The following is a 21,930-nucleotide window of genomic DNA, read 5'->3' on the forward strand; positions in this document are numbered from 1 at the left end:
AATGATCTCAGAAGCTCGGTCTGGTACAAGAAAAACCTCTACAGAGGAAGGCACCTCAAAATATTTGTTTAGCTTACTGGATTTCTTCAGATTAACTACGACCATAGTGTCGCTGTCATCCAATGTAGCTAAAACCTTAGACGGAAGTGTTCAAGCTTAAACCTGAATGATACAACTTCAGTATCAGCAGGAGGAATTATACTGTCTGAGCCAGATCTCACCCTCAGATGCTACCGAAAGATCTTCCTCCTCAGGCTTCTGGGAGGGGGCATCCAAAATAGCAACAACTGCGTCAGTAACCTCATACTGAATGTCTACTCTTTCTCTTGCGCTCTCCCTGCAGCAAGAGAAAGGCAGATAATGCATCAGAAACCACAGAGGACATGAGAAGCGATGTTCTGCAATGTAACTCCAGGAGGAGTTAAGAGGAAGTGCAGGGCACTCCATGTGTGGGCAATACAAGTTGGGACACTTGAGAAAGCTGCGGCATATATTGTACATTGTCATTAGACTCCTGAACAGCATCCTCGGAAAATGTTGGCTCAGAAAAGTCTATCCCTGTAATTTAAAGTTCTCTCAATACACGAGGAACAGAAAGGGATTGGTGGTTCCACATTAGCATTAAAACAAGTGACATCTTGCAAAGCATCTTGGTCCATCCCGATTCACAATGGATCAAATTATAACCTTGAATTTTTAATTAAATTAAAATAGCAAAAGTTACTGTCTCTCTAAATTTAAACTGTAACCTTTTTTACTTAGGCTGCAGAAGTGAAAAAGTATTTGAATGATAATAAAAACACCTCAACTTCTTTGCTGAGGTGCCTACCTGACCTGCTACACCGGAGCTTGATATCCTTCTAGGTAAATGATCCGGAACCCAGCAGCAGAAATTGGTTTTCCGGTCCTAGAAACACCCACTTTTAGTAAAATCAAGAGTTTCTAGCCGGACCCAGAAAATCTATTCCTCCACACCCGGAAGAGAAGTAAAAGTGGCATGCAACTCAGATTGCCGCCTCACGTAGCTCTGCCCATCTTAAACCAAAATCGTCATTTTAGCTTATAAAGTTTAACCGCCAGGAGAAGTGGAACCGTCGTAGCCTAAATTCTCCTTAGCCCCAGTGCCTGCTAAAAAGGCTCTCAATCCTCTCCAAAATAGGAGTGTTTAAGTGTCCCTTCCAGATAAAGTGCCTTTATTTAAATTGGCCCCTTTGTCATATTTGTGTTTGAAATGAAGTGCCCACTTTTTCTGAGTGTCTCCTTCCCAGAAATAATGAAGGCAACACACCAGGTTTGAGAGGTCCTCTCCCTCACATAACCATTTGTAAAGGAAAAAAGATGGAGTAATTTTACTCAGGCTTACAGTTAGGGCAGCATAAATGACATGGGAGGCGCAGTGAAAATTATCTCCCACAAGTTCCCATTGCTCTAAAGCCACCACTGCCTTACTGAAGAGACTGATGTGGACTACGGCTACACCCTAGTACAGAGTAGCATAATCTTGCACTACTTTGAAAAAGATTCTTCAAGCAAGATTTTATTACTTTTTAACACCTAACTTTGACTACGTTAGAGCAAGGAAGTGGTAAAGAGAATGAATGGGGTGGGAGAGAAGGCAGGTGAAATTTAACAGCTTTGCTGTGGTGCTCTTTGCCACCTCCTGCTGGGCAGGAGTGATAGTCTCAATAGTAATTAGATGATCTGTGGACTCATCGTGTCATTAGAAAGAAATTACACTCTGAATCAGGAAAGTTTTTTGGACTTGACTGTCCCTTTAATATTCTTAGTCATAACTTTACTCATTTACAACTTAGACATTTATAATTGATTTGATTGTGTCTGACAGTTGGGAAAGTCACATCTGATTAACTAACAATTCATATACTGTACTGGAGAACTGGTATGTTGAGGTTAATGGAAGTTGCTATAGATGCAGTTTCCCCTAAAGCAGATATCCTCCATTGTTTTTGGTATTACACCAAAATTGCTCCATTTTGTGGCTACATATTAAAGAATAGTGTCCCTTGAACAAATACCTATTTTCTCTAGAGCCTCAGCCCCAGTTAGAAAACGCTAGATTAATAATGCAATTTTAAATTGCATGTAACTTTTTTTTTTTAAATTAAAACACTTAAATTCATCAATGCTAGGAGAATATTTGGATTTTAAGGCACATTAATAGCCAAATTATCGAACATGAATTTCAGCCCTATATCAAAAAGAAATTTTTAAACTTTGTCTAAATGGTTTGAAGTCAATAAATCCCTGCCCAGTTTAAAAATTCAGAAGGCTAAAACTTTTCTAGATTTTTTTAACTATGCAGGATGCCAAGATAAATCCAGATTTTATTTTTAAAAATGGAGACTATAACTTTATTCACATTACTTTAGTATATTGTTTTAGCCATTAAAGGGACATTAGTCAATGTAAATGCATAGATAAATTATCTTGGAATACAACCATTAACAATATACATATTTTGGCAAAAATGCTGCTAGCAAAAGTAATAACTATTGTGTTATTAGTGCTGCATGCACAGTATAGCTCAATATACTCAGGGCAACAGCCTTTTAAATACTGCAGCTGCTCTGAGTACCAGTGGTCTTTTATTAGGTCAGCAAGGTCATTGCCAGATGGTACAAGCACCTTAGGCTCTGAGCACTGTTTAAAATACTTGCATATGGCGCATACTTTGATATACTTTTGAAACCGCTATAGCTCACTAGAAGCATTTTTTGCCAATACATGTATATTCCAAAATGCTTCTAAATACATTCCAGCCAAAATTAGAATCCAGATGATGCATTGCAGTTTGAATAGCAGTGTCTTGGTTTATACTGATATTTTTGGTACAGCGAATATGTTTAAGGTTGCTCTTAAACTTTGGATATAATCAGTTGCTTATGACTGTTTATGCTTTTAAAGGATGAGTCAATTTTACTATAGAAATAAAATTGAAATGTATCCAAACCACAAAGTTCCTTTTGAAGAAAAAAATAAATACTAAATTGCATTTTACTGAACTTTTAATCCCAGACACGTATATAAAGCAAATGTGCACGATACCATACAAAAAAAAAAAATGGCAACTAGTGTAAAGCATGAAAATTCCTGGCATTTAGACACATTTTATAACAAGTATAAACCAGGATAAAAATACATTAATTGCAGCAATGCATTTTAAGTTTGCAAAATATGAAAAGTGATCAAGGGGAAAAAAAAACAAAAAAACAGATGAAGTAGTAAATATTTTTATTTAACAAATTTTACAGTCAAATAGTCAAATTGGCAAACGGAGGACTACCACACAGTGGGGGGGGGGGGAGAGAACAAGGCTAACCTATTTTTTTTTTTTTAAATACATTTACAGAATAGGGCATCACAATGAAACTAAGCCTATATTGCACAATTGCTAATTTAGGGGCTGATCACAAACTTCAAGACGCTTATCTATTTGATCTATAAAAATCCAGATAAACTTTGTATCTAATCTGTTCTCTAGAAAATGTTGAAATTTTATGGGGAAACCCTTGTGCTAACTGGGAATGGAGGGGGGCACATCTTAGTTCTTAAACCATCCTACTGGCGTTTACTATTAGGATCTGTGTAGACAAAATATAGAAAATAGCGCAAGTTTTAGGTCCCGTCTCACTACTAACCTAAGTTAAAAATTTACGACTGCAGTTTTCCATTTCTCAGTTTAAGCAGGTACTTTTAAAAGACTAACAAATGGATAGATTGCTATATCTCCTTCCAAATGCTATCACTAGGGCATGTAATGAGAAAGTTGACTAAACACTGAAAAAAACTGACAAAAAAAAAAAAAATATATATAAAATAGATGTTCGCATTCTGCAGCTTTGTTAGTTGTAGAAAACAGCTGCCACTCATAGCCTTAGGCTCTTTTCAGAGTTTTATTCTGGTGAAAGTGCAACATACTAAGATCTGTGAAAAAACAGATCCTAGCGTGTAACTTTCACAAGAATAAATCTGGCTCCAAAAAGTGTAAGGCTGCGAGCAACTGCCACCTTCCACAGAAAACGAAGTTGCCAAATTGACATGTCTATCAAACAGTCCTAATCCTCTTGCTTTCTTTTCTTCAGACATTACTATTCTGCTGTATAATTGTATTTTCCCATGCTTTGTGATACAAGGCAATGAATATTCAATTTAGCATTGATTTTATTTAGCTTTATCCAGGAGTAATTAAGCAAAAATTTAGCTAAAAAAAAATTAAGTGATTTTAAGAATCATCCGGCAGGTTTTCCTAGCCATCAGCAAGCATGCAGCACTATTCTTATTGTCTGCTGTGGGGAGTACAACCAATTAGCTTACTAGACATGGCATTCATTTGCACTGTGCTAACTGCAGAGTTGGAGCTTGTGCACAGCCACATATCTACACGACACTGCAAATAAGCATTAATGTAGCAGTTTCAGCTATGTATAGAAATCCCACAAACCGGAAACTGGGCTACAAAATTGCACATGGTCTAACTAAAATTTTAAAGAAACAATTTGCAGCTGAAAATGGAGGTGATATGAGAAGGGACAATAAGATTTTTAACAGTACAAAGGATTATTTTAGGTTAGCGAGCAGCAAGTTAAAGGGTAATTTGTAGAAGCACCTTCCTGAAAGGGCAGTTCATGGAATAAGCACTGTGTGGACTTAAAGGGACAGTCAAGGCCAAAAAAAAAAAACCCTTAAATTTCTAATAGGACATGTAATTTTAAACAACTTTCCAATTTACTTTTATCAACAATTTTGCTTTGTTCTCTTGGTATTCTAGTTGAGAGCAAACCTAGGAAGGCTCATATGATAATTTCTAAGCCCTTGAAGGCCGCCTCTAATCACATGCTTTTGTATTTGCTTTTCACAACAGGGGAGAGTAGTTCAGGTAAACCATATAGATAACATTGTAATCATGCCTGTGGGTTGTGGCAGACACTGCACTAATTGGCTAAACTGCAAGCCAATAGATAATAACTAAAAGTCATGTGATTAGGGGCGGTCAGAAGGTGCTTAGATACAAGATAGTCACAACAGTAAAAAGTGTATTAATATAACAGTGTTGGTTATGCAAAACTGGGGAATGGGTAATAAAGGGATTATCTATCTTTTTTTAAAAAAAAAAAATTCTGGTGTTGACTGTCCCTTTAACTAATGCCAAACTAATCTTACAAATCTATAGAAAATAGGAGTTCACTTCAAGGTCCTATACGGTTCTTATCTACTGTCAAAAGGTAATTTTGCAACCTTTAAATATTAGTGGTAATGAAAAGTATAATCGCTGTGATTAGTATAGGTTGTTTGGTTAGGAGGGAAGCTTATTTTGAATTATTTTTTGCTTAAAAGGGATGTGTTTCCAATTACTTTTTTTTACCAGCTTCCGAGTATAAAATGAATGAGATTTGCTTTTTTTTTTTTTAAGGCTTAGTGTATATGAATTAGCTGATTGTGTTTTGAAGCCACAACCTAATAAAATGGGTTAAGCTTGTAGTTATAATCAGATCTCATTACTTTATCATATTGTGTACCTATACCTGCTTCTTTATCTTATATCTAGCCATAAACCAATCATCAATACTTGGGAGAGAACAATGAAAAAAAACCAATTACCTTATCTCTTCTGCTGGGTGTGTTTACACAGCTTAGCCTTGAGGCCAAAAACTCAGGATGGGTGGGGATACCACAGGCTAAATAAACTATTTCAAATGCCAATATAAGGGTAATGGAAATACTTGTAAATAATGTAATACACTCCAGCAGTAAAGTGGATCATTGGGACCAAATTAAAGGGGAGAACATTTGAGTAAAATGTCCCTTTAAGCTTTCACCACAGGAAGCTTACAAGGCCTTAATATCCTACAACCCTTACCTCATCTTCATTCTCTCTCATTTGATAAAACAAAAAACTTTTCTTAATCTTAAAGGGACTAGTGTGTTTAAAATAAAAAATAAGCAAAACTATATATATATTTTTTTAAATACCATTACTCCGATTTTCAGACTCTTAAACCCGGAATGTTTTAGGATAAAACATTTATACCTACTCCAGCTTGTTTGTGTAAAGAGAATTCTCATATGCAAAGGAAGGAGGGGGGGGGGGGAAGAGTATCTGCTTTTCCCCCACTTGCAGTGGGTGTTCCAGCTACATTTCCAACATAGCTAAACTGGGAGCTTAAGTTTCTAAGCTGCTTTATACTGGATTTTTAAATTAGTATATGTGCATACTCTTTATAGTAGAGTCTATTGCATGCAGTTATATGAAAATTGGTGTATACGGTCACTAACTACATAAAATATACAAGGTACTTACATTTTAATCTGTGCCCAATGACCACAGCCTAACCGTATTTCCAGGTACATGTTTTTTTCTTGTGCAGGCAAAAATGTTTAAAGCTATCATTTTGAAATTGCTGCCTGATCCCTCCTACATGTGACAACTATTTCCCTGGGTTTATGCAAGTGACTGGGGGCTGAGAGTCACATGCACATCATTGTGTATGCACAGTGCTCTAAGTGATTTTGCAGACATTAAAGGAAGGAAAGGACAAGTTAAAGAACGCCGAAAAGAGGGGAAGCAACAAGGAATCGATGTGCAGCATTTAAAGTATAACGTAGCTTTAAAAAAAAAAAAAAAATTCTTATACAATGCACACACAGTTTAACCTCAAAGAGTATGAGGTATATTAAAAGCATTTAAAAAAAAAAAAAAGCTAACCCAAGTCCGTTGTGGATAGCAATAGCGGGTACTGTCACACAGGGTAATGGAGTCAGAATCTGCTGCTACTTATCTTCTCGTCGCTGTCCGCTTTCTTGAGCTGCCGCCTCAGATAAGATACTGGACCGACACTAAGCCACACAAAGTCAGAGTCTGTAAAACCAGCAACTCCCACACCGGTTTACAGATATTCCGACTTTGTGTGGCTGACAATATCTTAACATTTCGGAGACGGCAGCTCCGAGAAGGAAAGTAGCAGCAGACTTAACTCCATTACATTGTGTGACTGTACCCGCTATTGCTATCCACAACGGACTCAGTTTACATTTATGCTTTTAATACTCTAATAGGTTAAACTGAGTTTCCTACTTTACAGTGTAGTGTGCATACCAGTGATTGCGATCTTTAGGGGAACAGCTGCAGAAAGAAATATTCACCTGCATTAGGGTGTGTTCAAACACTTATCCCACATTGAGGATTCAAACATTTTTAGATCCTTTTATTTGGTACGCTAACAGCACTTGACAATTTATCTATAGAGTATTACTACATTTAAACCTCCACTGAATATTTGTATAAAACTGCCTTCAGGTGTTAGAGCTCTATATTATACTTTTGTGACTCAATCTTTTGCATCACATTTAGAATATGCTCTTTTGAATTGACAAGTTAAAGACACTGACTTAATTTTATATTTTCTGAGAGTGGAAGTAGCTTCCTAGTTGTCTCAGAATGGCATTAATTGCAGACACGTTTCAACCTTGTAAGTTGTCTGATGTTACTAATAAGACCACAACCAAGTAGCTGCTGCCATTCAAAATATAAATTCAAAATACTTGGGAAGTATCCTTGCAAACCATAAGTTTTATAACTTTCTCCTTACTTGTAGTGACTCACAGCCCCCAGTCACACAAACCCAGGGAATTAATGGCATTAAATGTGGAAGGGATCAAAAAGTCATCTGGGAATACAGTTAGACTGTGGTCACTGGGCAATGACTCTATTAATCCTGGCTCAGAAGTGTCTCCTTTCAATATTGAAGTATATATGGATTCAACAATCTGCAATAAAAATTACCACCTGTGATGTTATACTTTCCTTTTTTTTTTTTTTTTTACAAAAAAAACTGGCTCCGAAATCCACAATCCAATTCGGACAGTAACCTATAAAAGAGAGGGTTGTTATTCACATTTGAGACAAATATTTAATGTAGTTTGTGTCAAGCTATCCCTGTACATTAGGAATCTAAACTGATAAAGCAAAACATTTAGCAGTTTGTTCAACCAAGGGAAGAGGAATTTTTCAATAGCTATATCCCACCCACTTATATGGAAGAGACCCTCTAGGCTCAAAGAGATCGTAAACTTTGCATTAAAATCATGTCTGGAACCAAGCATATTTTAGACTGACTAATAAAGATGCACTATAATATGGTTTTGAAGTGTGCAGCAGGAAGGTGGGGTATTATAATGGCACTATATTTAAAAAAAAAAAAAAAAAACAAACCTTAGAGCTTGTTCATTAGAAGGGATTAACAAATATGTAAAATATTGCTTAGATTTCAAACCTGGTTTTAAAAAATGCTATTTTAAAAAGCCCATAAGGAAAATTTATCAAATAGAAAAGCCTCAGTGTACCAATCTAAAAAAAAAATGTCAGAGAGCATGCCATTTTAAGCAATTTTCTAATTTACTCTATTTTTTTCTCTTGATATCTTAGAAACATAGATATTGACGGCAGATAAGAGCCATAGGCCCAGCAAGTCTGCCCCACCTTACCTAACAGTATAAACTTATCTAGTTCGTAGGATAGCCCTATGCTTGTCCCATGCATTTTTAAAGTCCCCCACAGTGTTTGTTGCTACTACCTCTTGAGGAAGTTTATTCCATAAATCAATCACTCTTTCTGTAAAAAAGTGCTTCCTCAAATTACTCCTGAATCTACTACCCTTTAGCTTGAGCTCATGACCCCTTGTTCTTGAATTTTCCATTTTATGTAAAATACCCACAGCCTCAGTTTTACTAAACCCTTTAATGTACTTGAAAGTTGCTATCATATCACCTCTTTCCCTTCTCTCCTCTAAGCTATACATATTTAGGTCATTGAGCCTATCCTGGTAAGTTTTATTTTTTAGACCATGTACCATTTTGGTAGCCCTCCTTTGCACAGATTCAAGTTTGTTAATATCCTTCTGAAGATATGGCCTCCAGAACTGCACACAATACTCAAGATGAGGCCTAACTAATGATCTATAAAGTGGCATAAGAACCTTACTATTTCTGCTGCAAATACCTCTACCAATACATCCAAGCATTCTGCTAGCCTTACTCGCTGCCTTACTACATTGTTTACTAAGTTTTAAATCATCTGAAATAATAATTCCCAAGTCCTGTTCCTCGTCTGTAACAGTCAGTAAAGTGTCATTGAGTCTGTAATTAACATTTGGATTTTTCTTCCCTAAATGCATTATTTTACACTTTGCTGTGTTAAACTTCAGATCCCAGTCGTTTGTCCAATCCTCCAATTGTTGTATATCACTTCTCATTTTGTCTACCCCCCCTGGAACATCCACTCTGTTGCAAATTTTTGTATCATCTGCAAAGAGACATACTTTCCCCTGTAGCCCTTTGCTGATATCGCAGATAAATATGTTAAACAAAACAGGCCCCAGAACTGACCCCTGAGGGCCTTTATTTGAAAAGCAAGAATGTAAGCTTAAAAAGCAAGGCAATTTTTAGTTCAGCACCTGGTAGTGCTTGATTGGTGGCCAAATGTAGCCACCAATCAAGCAAGCTCTATCCAGGGCGCTGAAACAAAAATTAGCCGGCTAGCTTAAATTCATACTTTTGCAAATTATAGTGAAAAGAAAAAAGTAAAATAGAAAGTTGCTTAAAATTGCATTCTTTATCTGAATCATGAAAGAAAAAAAAAAAATTTGATTTAGTATCCCAGTGATTAGTAGTCTAAATTTGAAAAGAACCCCCCCCCCAAAAAAAAGTTTAGGCGTCATATTAAACACTCCTTACCATGTGCTATGTTAGGCAGCACAGAATCGAAAAACAGCAATCCTAAGACTGTACAGGAGGAAACTTCAACCTGTAACAAAGATCAGTAATGAAAAAGTGCACACCATGCAAGGATGTGAATCTTGAGATTTGTTTTTCATTACAATAGTACTGGATTGGAAAGGAACATTGGGATGACTTATGGCATTTAGCTTCCATTGTACATTGTCATTTTTAGATTTGGTTATCTGAAGGTCTTCATTCTAATATTGAAGTTTGAGTTGATACATCACATGTGCGTGGCAACAAGCTGCTTTTTATAAAATAAAAAAATACTTATCACGTGCGCTTTGGTTTGCTACACCCCGAGTATCAAGGACACTATGCCATTAAATGCACATTTCACCTAACCATTGGTATCAAATTTCTGCTTTATCAATTGCAGATATCCACAACTTTCCAAAACTAACTGGTGGGATGTTTGTTTGTTTTTTTAAATCCAAGTATAATGTTTGTAGGGTATTTGTTATCCAGCAGTGCCTTTCCATGTTTTCAATAAATTCCACTATGCATAGCAATTCTGTACCATGAAGGACATAGCACAAGTGATTTAGACTGAAAAAATAAACTAGTTGTCTTTGCTTACCCTCATTGCAGTTTCTCAGGCATTTGATGTTTATAGTAGATTCACTTGTTTTAGGTTTTCATGGTCTTTGAGAACGAGGCATCTTAGAATTTGGTTCTTCAGCCTTTAGAATAATTCCTTTAAAAGTGACACTAAGATTTGCAAACACATTGAAACAGTAACATCAATTATGGTTGTCTTGTTAAAATGGGACTGAACCTTTAAGTGCAGGTGACTACAGGTGTTATTTTTTCATGGGATTGGGCAAAAGTTTGCTTTTGTTTCATTGCAATTGTAGATAACATTGTGAGCATGATCCATATTTTTCAGGTTTAGTGAACTTATGTTAGCATCCTTTACACACCATTTGAATAATTACATAATGATAATTCAGGTGTTTTCAGAAGTGTTGTAAATTGCACACCTATATCTTTAAATGATAGTTATATTGGGCTTCCTTTGTAACTCAGATGTAAAGATGGTTTGGTTAAACGCTATGAAATAAAAAGTTGAGTGGCGTTTCAGAGAAACTTTACTTTTGGAAAATACAATACACAGCTCATACTATACATTTAACATATCAAAGAAAATGCTAACAAAAGTTGAAGATTTAAGCATTAACTTCCTCATGAGCCTAAAATCATGGAGAATGAAAAACCAAAAAAATAATAAAACAACTTACAGTAAAAAATTAAAGAAATAAAAAACAAACTTCTTTTATAGTAGTCCGCTGGTGTCAAGGGCAGAACAAGCGCCTTTATATCCTTTGAATTGTTTGTGATAAGAAGTCTTTGGTCCACAATTAATATCTTAATATCTGCTTCTGCCACCTCCTCTATCAGATCTGCTTCCACCGCGGCCGCCTCCTCTAGGGGCACCACGGCTTGAACTGCTGTATGAATCACGTGGAGGAGCATAGCCCCTATCCATTGGAGGTGGGAGACGTTCTTGTCTGCCAACACGATCTCGCCCACTTGAGTAGATGTCATTTCTGCTGCTTGAGTAACTTTCTCGACCGCCATATCCATCCCGACCACTGTCGTAATCATCATATCGACTGCTTCCACCATATGATGGAGGGGGGCCTCTTGAAGGTGGAGCACTACGTGAGTTACCTGCAGGGTCAATGGTCAGGTAATAGGGCAATACTATAAATTACATATCACATTGAAATTTGATATTTGCAGCTTATTTACTTTTTCTTGCATTCAGTAGATTTTTGTAAGGTATGCCATGTCTGGCTAAATCTAGTAGAGGGGTTTGCATTTTACTACTACAAATTAATTTGTTGAAAGTAACTGAGGCACACTTGTTATTTCATTGGTAATGCGCTCCAGCAGCTTTTTATAGTAGACATTTTGCCACATATCCATTGAGTTGCATTTTGCTTCATTTGGGTATTTTGTTCTTGTTGTAGTGCAACATTTAAATTCCTTTTATAGGAGAACAAAAACTGCATGAACCCCATTTATATCTAGCAATGGTGCATTTTCCCTTTAACTGAGTGGAACATAGGTACCCTGAAAAAAAATAAAAAATGGACACGTTTTTTAAAAATAACACCTTACCGTAGCCGTCATATGAATCTCTATAAGAGCCTCCACTTGGATGATCTGAATAGTCCCTCTCTCGTCCACCATACCCATCACGATCACTGCAGAAGAAAAATGTATTATTCAATGTAATTATACAATCCGAATCCTACAAAATTAAGAAAAAACGAACAAAGTACCTGTAACTTTTGGAAACATAGTCATCACGTGAACTGGAGTGTCCATAGTCCCTAAAAGCGTAATCCCTTGGAGGAGGCGCATAATCTCTTGAATCTCTGGTACTTCCATAGTCTCGACTTGAGTAACTTAAGAACAAACGAAGGCTTATAGGCACTGTTTACACAACCAAAAACTACTAAATGCTTAAATTGCAGTATTTTCTTACCTGTCATACCTATCCCTTGAGCTATAGTCCTCTCTTGGCGACATGTATACATCTCTACGGGATGGCATAGGCTCTCTTCTGGGAGGCCCTCCATATCCATCTCTCTCCCGAGACATGGGAGCTGCAGAAAACAAAAACAAAAAACACAACAAACACTACATTAAAACCCCTAAACAGATTAATAGGCAGTTCATAGTTTATACTGAGGTTACTTAGAATTAGTATTTAAAAAAAATAAAGTGAAAACCTATGATTTGTCAAGTTACATTTCATGAACCTTTCAAAATTGAACTTATATCCATGAACAATCCTAAAGCTCTTGGCCAAGCAAGTCCGTGAAGTGTGAAAACAAAATGTATGCATACCTGATAAATTTATTTCTTAGACACAATGAGTCCACGGATCATCTAAATACTACTGGGAATTTTACTCCTGCCCAGCAGGAGGCAGCAAAGAGCACCACAGCAAAGCTTTTATATATCACCTCCCTTCCCTCCAACCCCAGTCATTCGACCGAAGCAAAGGAGAGAAAGGAAGCAACAAGGTGCAGAGGTGTCTGAAGTTAACATACCCACAAACAACTGTCTTAAGAAAAACAGGGCGGCCGTGGACTCAAGTGTCAGAAAAGAAATTTATCATCAGGTAAGCATAAATTTTGTTTTCTTTCTAATGACACGAGTCCACGGATCTAATTACTATTGGGATTCAATACCCAAATTGTAGAATGAGCCATAACTCTCAGGATGCTGCTGTCCAGCAGTTTCATAGGCAAAGCGAATGATACTCTTCAGTCACAAAGAGAAGTACCCGTAGCTTTTCTGCTCCTAACGCTTCTGAGAAAACCACAAAGAGCAGAAGACTGACGAAAATCTTTAGTCGCCTGTAAATAGAATTTCAATGCCAGCACTACGTCTAGATTGTGTAACAGACGTTCCTTCTGAGAAGGTTTAGGACACAAGGAGGGAACAACAATCTCCTGATTAATGTTCCGATCTGAAATCACTTTGGAGAAAAACCCTAACTTAGTACGCAAAACTACCTTATAAGCATGTAAAATAAGGTAAGGAGACTCATACTGTAATGCCAAGAGCACTTAAACTATTCGAGCAGATGAAATGGCAACAAGTAACAAAACATTCCAAGACAACTTAATATCTAAGGAATGCATCGGCTCAAACAGCCTGTTGAAGAACTTTAAGAACTAGGTTAAGACTCCAGGGAGGAGTAACCGGCTTAAAACACAGGCCTGATTCTGACCAAGGCCTGGCAAACTATTGCACGTCTGGGATATCCGCCAGACGTTTATGTAACAAAATAGACAAGGCAGATATTTGACCGTTTGAGGAACTTGCCGATAAACCCTTCTCCAAACCCTCTTGGAGAAAAGACAAAATTATAGGAATCCAAACTACTCCAAGAGTAGGCCTTGGATTCACACCAATACAGATGATATTTACGCCATCTCTTAAAACAGTCAGCTTCAGAGAAACCAGATTTGGATAAAGGGACCTTGAAGTAGAAAGTCCTCTCAACGGAAGTCTCCAAGGTAGAAGAGATGACATATCCACCAGGTCTGCATACCAAAGCCTGCAAGCCCAGCACACGCCGGTGCAATGATCACCGACGCCCTCTTCTTGATTCGAGCAATGACCCGAGATAGAAAAGCAAACGGGGCAAAAAAAAAAAAAAAAAAAAAAAAGTGTATGCGAGACTGAAATTCCAGGGTACCGCAAGAGCGTCTATCAGAACAGCCTGAGGGTCCCTTGACCTGTACCTCTGGAGTTTGGCATTCTGTCGAGATGCCATGAGGTCCAATTCCAGCTTTCCCCATTTGAGAATCAGGCTGGAAAACACTTCCGGGTGGAGTTCCCACTCCACCGGCTGAAAATGCCGTCTGCTCAGAAAATCCCCCTCCCAGGATGTGGATCGCCGAGAGGCAGCAGTTTTTGGTCTCCACCCACTGAATTATCTTGGCTACCTCTGCATGGCCAAGGAACTCAAGAGTTCCCCCCTAATGGTTGATATAAGCCACTGAAGTTATACTGGAACCTGATAAACCGAGCCAAGGCTGAGGCCAGGCTAGAAGAGCATTGAAGATTGCCGTCAGCTCCAAAATGTTTATGGGTAGAACAGACTCCGACTGAGACCATGTTGCCTGAGCCTTTAGAGAGCCCCAAGACTGCTCCCCATCCCAGTAGGCTGGCATCTGTTTTCACGATCACCCAAGAGGGTCTGCAGAAGCAGGTTCCCTGGGAGAGGTGATCCCGAGACGACCACCAAAGAGAATCCCTCGTCTCCTATTCCAGCTGTAATCGCAGAGACAGATCTGCATAATCTCCGTTCCACTGTCTGAGAAAGCTTAACTGCAGAGGTCTGAGGTAGAAACTGGATGATGCCCATTGCCGCTACCATCAGACCAATTACCTACATGCACTGAGCCACTGATGGCCGAGGAGAGGACTGAAGCACTAGGCAAGAATCGAAAATCTTTGATTTCCTGACTTCTGCCAGAAAAATTTTCATCGATAAGGAATCTATTATGGTTCCCAAGAAAACTACCCTTGTAGTTGGAATTAAGGAACTATTTTCCAAATTCACCTTCCATCCATAAAATTGCAGGAATGATAACATTTCCGTGTGGGAATTTTGCTTGTTGAAAGGATGTCGTCCAGATAAGGCGCCACTGCAACGCCCTGCAATCGGAGAACCGCCAACAGGGATCCTAATATCTATGAAAACATTCTGGGAGCTGTGGCTAGGCAGAATGGGAGACAAACTGGAAGTGTTTGTATAGAAATGCGAACCCCAGAAACTTGTGATGGTCCCTGTCGACGGGAACATGCAGGTACGCGTCCTTTAAATCTACCGTTCTCATAAATTGACCCTCTTGAACCAAGGGGAGAATGGAACGAATAGTTTCCATCTTGAAGGACGGTACTTTGAGGAATTTATTTAGACTTGAGATCCAAAAATGGTCTGAAGGTTACCTCTTTTTGGGAACCACAAACAGATTGGAGTAGAACCCCAGACCCTGTATGGGGACAGGAACTATCACTCCCAAGTCAGAAAGGTCCTGAACACAGCGTACAAACTCCTCTTTATCTGGTCTACACATAATCTTGAAAGCAGAAACCTGCCCCTGGGAGGAAAGGCTTTGAACTCTAGTTTGTATCCCTGGGACACTATTTCCACTGCCCAGGGATCCTGCACATCCCGTACCCAAGCTTGAGTGAAGAAAGAAAGTCTGCCCCCTACAAGATCCGGTCCCAGATCGGGGGCAGGCCCTTCATGCTGTTTTTATTCAATAGGCTTTTTGGATTGTCTTCACTTGTTCCAAGACTGGTTAGGCCTCCAGGAAGGCTTTGACTGTTCCTGCTTGGAAGAGGGAGCGGAAGGAAGGTTTTTCCCTTGAAATTTCGAAAGGAACAAAAATTACTCTGACGCCTTCTCTTATCCTGAGGGAGGAAATGGCCCTTCCCTCCCGTAATATCAGAAATAAATTTCCGTCAAACCGGGCCCAAATAAGTTCTTTCCCTTGTAAGGTATCACCTAAAGTTTATACTTAGATGACACATCCGCAGACAAAGACTTTAACCATAAATCTCTGTGGGCCAGAACGGCAAAACCAGAAATATTTGCTCTGTTTAATAACCTGTAGGGAAGCATATGTGATAAGAGTTGGTCAACTTAAGGGCCTTGATCCTAATCCTGGATTCCATTGAGGGAAGTGTGTCCAAATAGAATCGGACAACACATCAAACCAGAATGCTGCCGCACTAGTGACAGTAGTAATACAAACCGCAGGTTTCCATTGGAAACCCTGGTGTACATACATTTTCTTGAGTAACCCCTCAAACTTCTTATCCATAAGATCCTTAAAGGAACAACTATCTATGGGAATAGTTCTCTTGGCTAGCGTGGAAATTGTCCCTTCCACCTTGGGTACCGTCTGCCAAGACTCCTTGATAGAGTATGCTATAGGAAACATCTTAAATATAGGAGGATGGAGAAAAGGGGATGTTCCTTAGCAATCTCATAGCCCTATCTGGTACAGGAAATACCTCCACCACGAAAGGCACGTCAAAATACTTGTTTAGTTTACTAGACTTCTTAGGATTGACTACGACGATAGTGTCAGAGTCATCCAGGGTGGCTAAAACCTCCTTAAGCAACAAACGGAGGTGTTCGATCTTAAACCTGAAACAACTTCAGTATCAGCTAAAGATATTACACGGTCTGAGATTTCCCCCCCCCCAGATGCTACTGAAGTATCCTCTTCAGGTTTCTGTGAAGGAACATTCGGAATAGCCACTACTGTGTCAGCAACCTTATTCACTGATTGATTACATTTACTCTTGCGGTTTCCCTGCAGCATGGGAAAAGCAGACAACGGATCAGATACCGCTGATGACATTAGGGAAGCAATGTCTTGCAAGGTAACTCCAGTTGGAGTAAGAGAGGAAATGCAGGGCACTGGCTGTATGGACACTAAATTTTGAGACGCTTGAAGAGAAAGCTGCGGCATATCTTGAACATTGTCAGAAGACTCCTGAACAGCATTCACCTTCGACAATGTTGGCTCAGGAAAGTCTCTCAATACATGAGGAACAGAAAGGGATTGGTGGCTCTACATTAGCATCAAAACATGTAACATCTTGCAGGGTTTCTTGGTCCATCTTTATTCACCAACAGGAAAACTGATATTTTATTTCTCTTTAAATTTTAAACAAATATATATACTTCAATTTTCTGTTATTTAATAAAACAAAGTGGCCCCCTAAAAACTCCATACAACTCTACACCTCCACTTTTGCTTTGCCTACAGTGTACTACTACTAAAAAAAAAAAATGCACATTTAGATAATGGACGTGAAATTTAAAGTTGTGCTATATGTGAACTGAGTTTAAAAAGTATTACAGTAAACAAGCTACACAATTCATTCAAAGCAAAGATTAGCCTTAGAATATGTAGCTACATTTTTTACGGTTAGTTGAAATACTGATTATGTAAGTGTAAAAGTTTAGTTTATAAAGATTATGAAGTAATCAGTGCTGCCATGTTTGAAATAGTTTTCTATTTATCCATCTAAAAAATTAGGGAAAGATAAATAAACCAGGCAAAGTAGATTATGTGTAAAGAAGGCTGTGTGGAATCACCCCTTAATGGAAAATGGTTTTCACTTTATTTTCCAATAACTTGCTATGCCAGCAGCAGTAATATATACATACACACACAGTGAGTGTGTGTATACACACATACAAGTCTCAAAGATTAAACCATATCAGATGTATTTTCATAAGGGGTGTATGTTGTCAATGTTGCTTATTGTGAATCTGCATAGAACTAGAGTAAACTGTAACACTACCTCTTCCTCCCATTCCACTGCTGCGAATAGGACCTGATGGAGCAGATCTTTTTGGAGGAGGACCACCACTCCGTGGCGGGGGGCCTCGTTTCAAAGGCATTTGCCCTCTTGAAGAACCTCCTAGAAGTAACAAAAGACATGTAATTATGATCTTGATCATATAGCAGTTGCAATATCTATATTTGATACTGAGCACAATTAACCATCAGTTGTGTTTCTACACTAGCATTACCTAGATCATATATGGTTTTTACCCATTACCAAAATAATCTAGTCTGCATCCGACAGGAAACCTTAGTGGACCAGGATTTTTGCAAATTTTCCAAGCAAGCTAATGCACAATTAAGAAATACTTTACAATAAACTATCTGAAACCCAAAAAATTCTCATGATTCAGACAGAACACAATTTTAAACAACTTTCCAATTTAATTTGCATCCTTCTCTTGTTATCCTTTGCTGAAAGGTTTAGCTAGGTAAGCTCAAGGAGCAGCAAAGTACCTAGGTTCTAGCTGCTGGTTGGTGAAGATACATACCCACCAATTGTGACTGGCTCACCCTTGTTTTAAGTTAGAAACTAGTAGTGCATTGCTGCTCCTCCAACAAATGAAACAAATTTAATAAGTAAACTGGAAAGTGGTTTCAAATGGAATGTTCTACCTAAATCTTTTTTTTATTTTCATGTCCCTATAAGGATTTAAGTTAACTGCTACAACATGACCTATAATTACTGGAAATTTACAGTACAACCAAATTGTAGACATGCAGGACTGCTTTTTAGAAAGGAAAATACCTCTGGATCCTCTGAGACCTCTTGGAGCACCACGACTTCTGGGGGGAGGAGGAGGCCCACGTCTACTTGCAGGTTTTGTTGCCTGTTCAACTTTTATTTGCTTACCATCCAAAGCCTGAAAGGGGGAGGGGGTAAAAGAATAAGTCACATGACCTAACATACAGAATTTCAAATAATCATAACCCAAGTGGTTATAAAATTGGCACAAGATGCAAACATGAACTAAAACCATTCTTAACTCATTAGTTAGAGCATGTAATTTTCCAACTAATATGGGCCTTTAAGACGAGCTATATGGATTTAACAATTAAGCACAGGCTAAAAAAAATATCTGCATTTAAATATATTGGAATATCCTTCAGAGATAAACAAGCCCTCATTTAGAGGGTTTGCCCAATCTACTTAATGAAGTCCTAGTATTCTATGGGGAGGGTCCAACTAACCCACTACCTCAAGTACATCTGAAACATGCCACATAATTGTTAAACTCAAACCCAATGTGTGGTTTAAACTGTATCAAAAATTAAACCATACCTTTCCATTTAACTCTCTAACTGCATCTTTCGCATCCGCTGGACTTTCAAAGGTGACAAATGCAAATCCTCTGGATTTGTTGGTGTCTCGATCTTTCATCAGAAGAACTAGATATAAGAGTTGCATTAAAATCATATTCAAGCTTCCACACTGCTAATATAAATAAGCAAAAACATTCAACCAGGAAACAGTTATGGGGAAAAAGCTCAGAACTTCTTAGAGGACGTGTAGGCTTTATCAGTTCAAGACATGATCAACGCCATATGTTCATCACTGCTTTTATAAATTTAGATATAAACATACCTTCTACTATATGGCCATATTTACAGAAGACTGCCTCCAATGCCTTCTCATTTGTCTCTGTGTTCAGTCCACCAATAAATAGTTTGCCAGGACGATCTGCTTCCACCATTTTGCAGTTTCTTAAAAAAAAAAAAATTAAAAAAAAAGTGTAATCCTTGCAGACATTAAAGTGAATGTCAATTTTGATGCTAAAGTGCCCGGTTTTTAAAAATTTGATTAAAAACAGGGGGACTTTAATTCATCAAAATTTACATTTCACTCCTGTTGAGAGAGAAAAAAAAAAAAAAACAAAAAAAAAAAAACTTCTTAACTTTTAATCTTCACAGCAGCTCCAGCTTCCTCCGGTCGTTGCAAGCCATTTCCAACGTCAGAAATTGATATGTCATCCTCCAATCACGGCTTCCCCCGGGATGGGGGTGGGGAAACCGTTGTCCGATTTAACGGCGTGATTGGAGGAAGCCAGATTTCTCATTTTAGACCCAGGAAGAGGCTTTGCAACGGGTGGAGGAAGCTGGAGATGCTGTCAAGATTAAAAGTTAAAGGGACAGTGTAGTATAAATTAAACTTTCATTATTCAGATAGGACTTAAGTTTAATCAACTTTCCAATTTACTTTTATCAAATTTGCTTTTTTCTATTGGTATTTATTCTTAGTTAAACTAAACATAGGTAGGCTCATATGCTAATTCCTAAGCCTTTGAGGGCTGCCTCTTATCACATGCTTTTTAAATCTATTTTCAACACAAAGAGACAGAAAGTACACGTAAGCCATATAGATAATACTGTTCAGGCACAGGGGGTTATTTAAGATTTAGCACAAAACAATGCTAAATTTAAGACAATAGATAATTAACACAGTCATGTGATCAGGGGGCTGGAAGAAGGTTCCTAGATACAAGGTAATCACAGAGGTAAAAAGTATATTAATATAACTAACTGTTGGTTATGCAAAACTGGGGAATGGGTAATAATGGGATTATCTATATTTTAAAACAACAACAATTCTATGGTAGACTGTCCTTTTAAGTTTTTTTTCTCAACGGGAGTAAAATGTAAATTTTGATGATTTAAAGTGCCCCTGTTTTTAATCGAATTTTTTAAAAACCAGGCACTTTAGCATCAAAATTGACATTCACTTTAATAAAAAATAAATAGTGATATATATATAAAAATCTTTATAATCTGGCATAATGCGATCATATTTAAAATACAAAAATATTAAAACCATTAACAGCTACATACCTATTAAAGGGACAGTATACACTCATTTTCATTTAACTGCATGTAATAGACACTACTATAAAGAATATGCAGATATTGAAATAAAAATCCAGTATGAACCCGTTCAAAAACTTAAATAGATGCTTCCAGTTTAGCTCTGTTTAAAAGGTTACTAGAACATCCACTGCAAGAAGGAAATAGCAACAAAAAAAAGCAGACACCTCCCCTCCATATGAAAAGACTATACACAAACAGGAGCAAGCTGGAATAGGTATACGTCGGTATTCTAAAACTTAAAAAAGCATAACTATTCTTTTATAAAACGAAAAGCTGTATAGGCTACATAAATGGGTCTACACAACTGTGTATAATGTCCCTTTAAACACAAATATTAGGGGATAATGACGACAATTGTGCACATAGTGCTGTATCGTTAAGTGTTCAAACTCTAATGCGATGGTTAATCTTATTACACTGTCTAACATTGGTTAAAAAAAACAGAACTGTAGAATGGAGGATGAATATATCTGCTAAACACTCTTAAGCGGTCAAATACTAAACCACCAAGGCAACGCTATCACAAAATGGCGGCGATCAACTGCAAGCTCCGAGCCTTGCTTGCTAAATTCATGCAATGGCGGCGGACTCCATGACTAAACAACTACCACACAAAATACATATATATATATATATATATATATATATATATTTTTTTTTAATTATATCTCTCAACCAACATACTATTGTATCAATGTGCAGCACAACACGTGCGCAAAGCAAAACCTTTAAAAATCACACTTTGAAGTTCGGTTTTTGGAACTGAAAGCATATCACTTTTTTGGAACATAACTCATAAGAGCGACTACGAAACGTTTGAAAGTAATTAATTCACGTACACCAATATCGAGAGACTCCTAAAATGGCGACTGTTGTAATGATTTGTATGAGCCCAAGACTTCGACGCACACACGTTAAATATTCTCGATTAACTAGGTCTATAAACCGCCACGATTGCAAATCACTTTCATACAGATCTAGTCATAAAAGGACGCTCGCGCACAAATAGTTACGACTTACCTAAGACCGCTCACAAACGAGAAACGCAATCTAAAATGACCGAAGACAAAGAAGGCGAGGGTGTTATATAGCGTCTACGTCACAGTACCAAGTCGAGGCTGCTGGCCCGGATGTTGGGCCTGGAGAATGACGCTGGGTTACGTCGTGATGATGACCTCCCCCGCCCCCAGCAATAATCTAAAAAATATAATTTCGTATACTATGGGACTACGGATTTACAATATAAAAATTGTGGATGTTGTATCCAAGACAATTTACCAGCACAATATTTTGCTCTACAACATTTTATGCATACGTAACGTTTCAGAAGATTTATGAGACTGCATAATTAAATGATCACCAACAA

The 21,930-nt window shown here is 37.8% G+C and overlaps 1 protein-coding gene and 1 non-coding gene across 2 annotated transcripts; both read right to left on the reverse strand.

Annotated features, from left to right (window-relative positions):
* Positions 1 to 10,868: 10,868 nt before the first annotated feature.
* RBMX (RNA binding motif protein X-linked) lies at positions 10,869 to 21,697 on the reverse strand. The gene is made up of 9 exons (XM_053699231.1): positions 21,585 to 21,697; positions 19,288 to 19,406; positions 18,985 to 19,091; positions 18,451 to 18,565; positions 17,659 to 17,778; positions 12,293 to 12,413; positions 12,087 to 12,212; positions 11,923 to 12,008; positions 10,869 to 11,469 (listed from the first exon to the last, which is right to left on the reverse strand). Exons 2-9 carry the CDS (start codon positions 19,394 to 19,396, stop codon positions 11,165 to 11,167), a joined length of 1,089 nt encoding a protein of 362 aa, XP_053555206.1. The 5' UTR covers positions 19,397 to 19,406; positions 21,585 to 21,697; the 3' UTR covers positions 10,869 to 11,164.
* LOC128646416 (small nucleolar RNA SNORD61) lies at positions 19,187 to 19,261 on the reverse strand. The gene has a single exon (XR_008400338.1). It is a non-coding gene; the product is annotated as a small nucleolar RNA SNORD61 (small nucleolar RNA).
* Positions 21,698 to 21,930: the final 233 nt, after the last annotated feature.

The sequence above is a fragment of the Bombina bombina genome, chromosome 1, assembly GCF_027579735.1.
Source record: "Bombina bombina isolate aBomBom1 chromosome 1, aBomBom1.pri, whole genome shotgun sequence".
Classification (NCBI taxonomy): domain Eukaryota; kingdom Metazoa; phylum Chordata; class Amphibia; order Anura; family Bombinatoridae; genus Bombina; species Bombina bombina.

Excerpts from the sequence above, each read along its gene's own strand:
- RBMX (XM_053699231.1), bottom strand. The coding sequence starts at position 19,396 with ATGGTGGAAGCAGATCGTCCTGGCAAACTATTTATTGGTGGACTGAAC. Across the intron at positions 19,092-19,287 it reads ATATGGCCATATAGTAGAAG|TTCTTCTGATGAAAGATCGA; the intron begins GTATGTTTATAT and ends TCTTATATCTAG. Across the intron at positions 18,566-18,984 it reads TTAGAGAGTTAAATGGAAAG|GCTTTGGATGGTAAGCAAAT; the intron begins GTATGGTTTAAT and ends TCCCCCTTTCAG.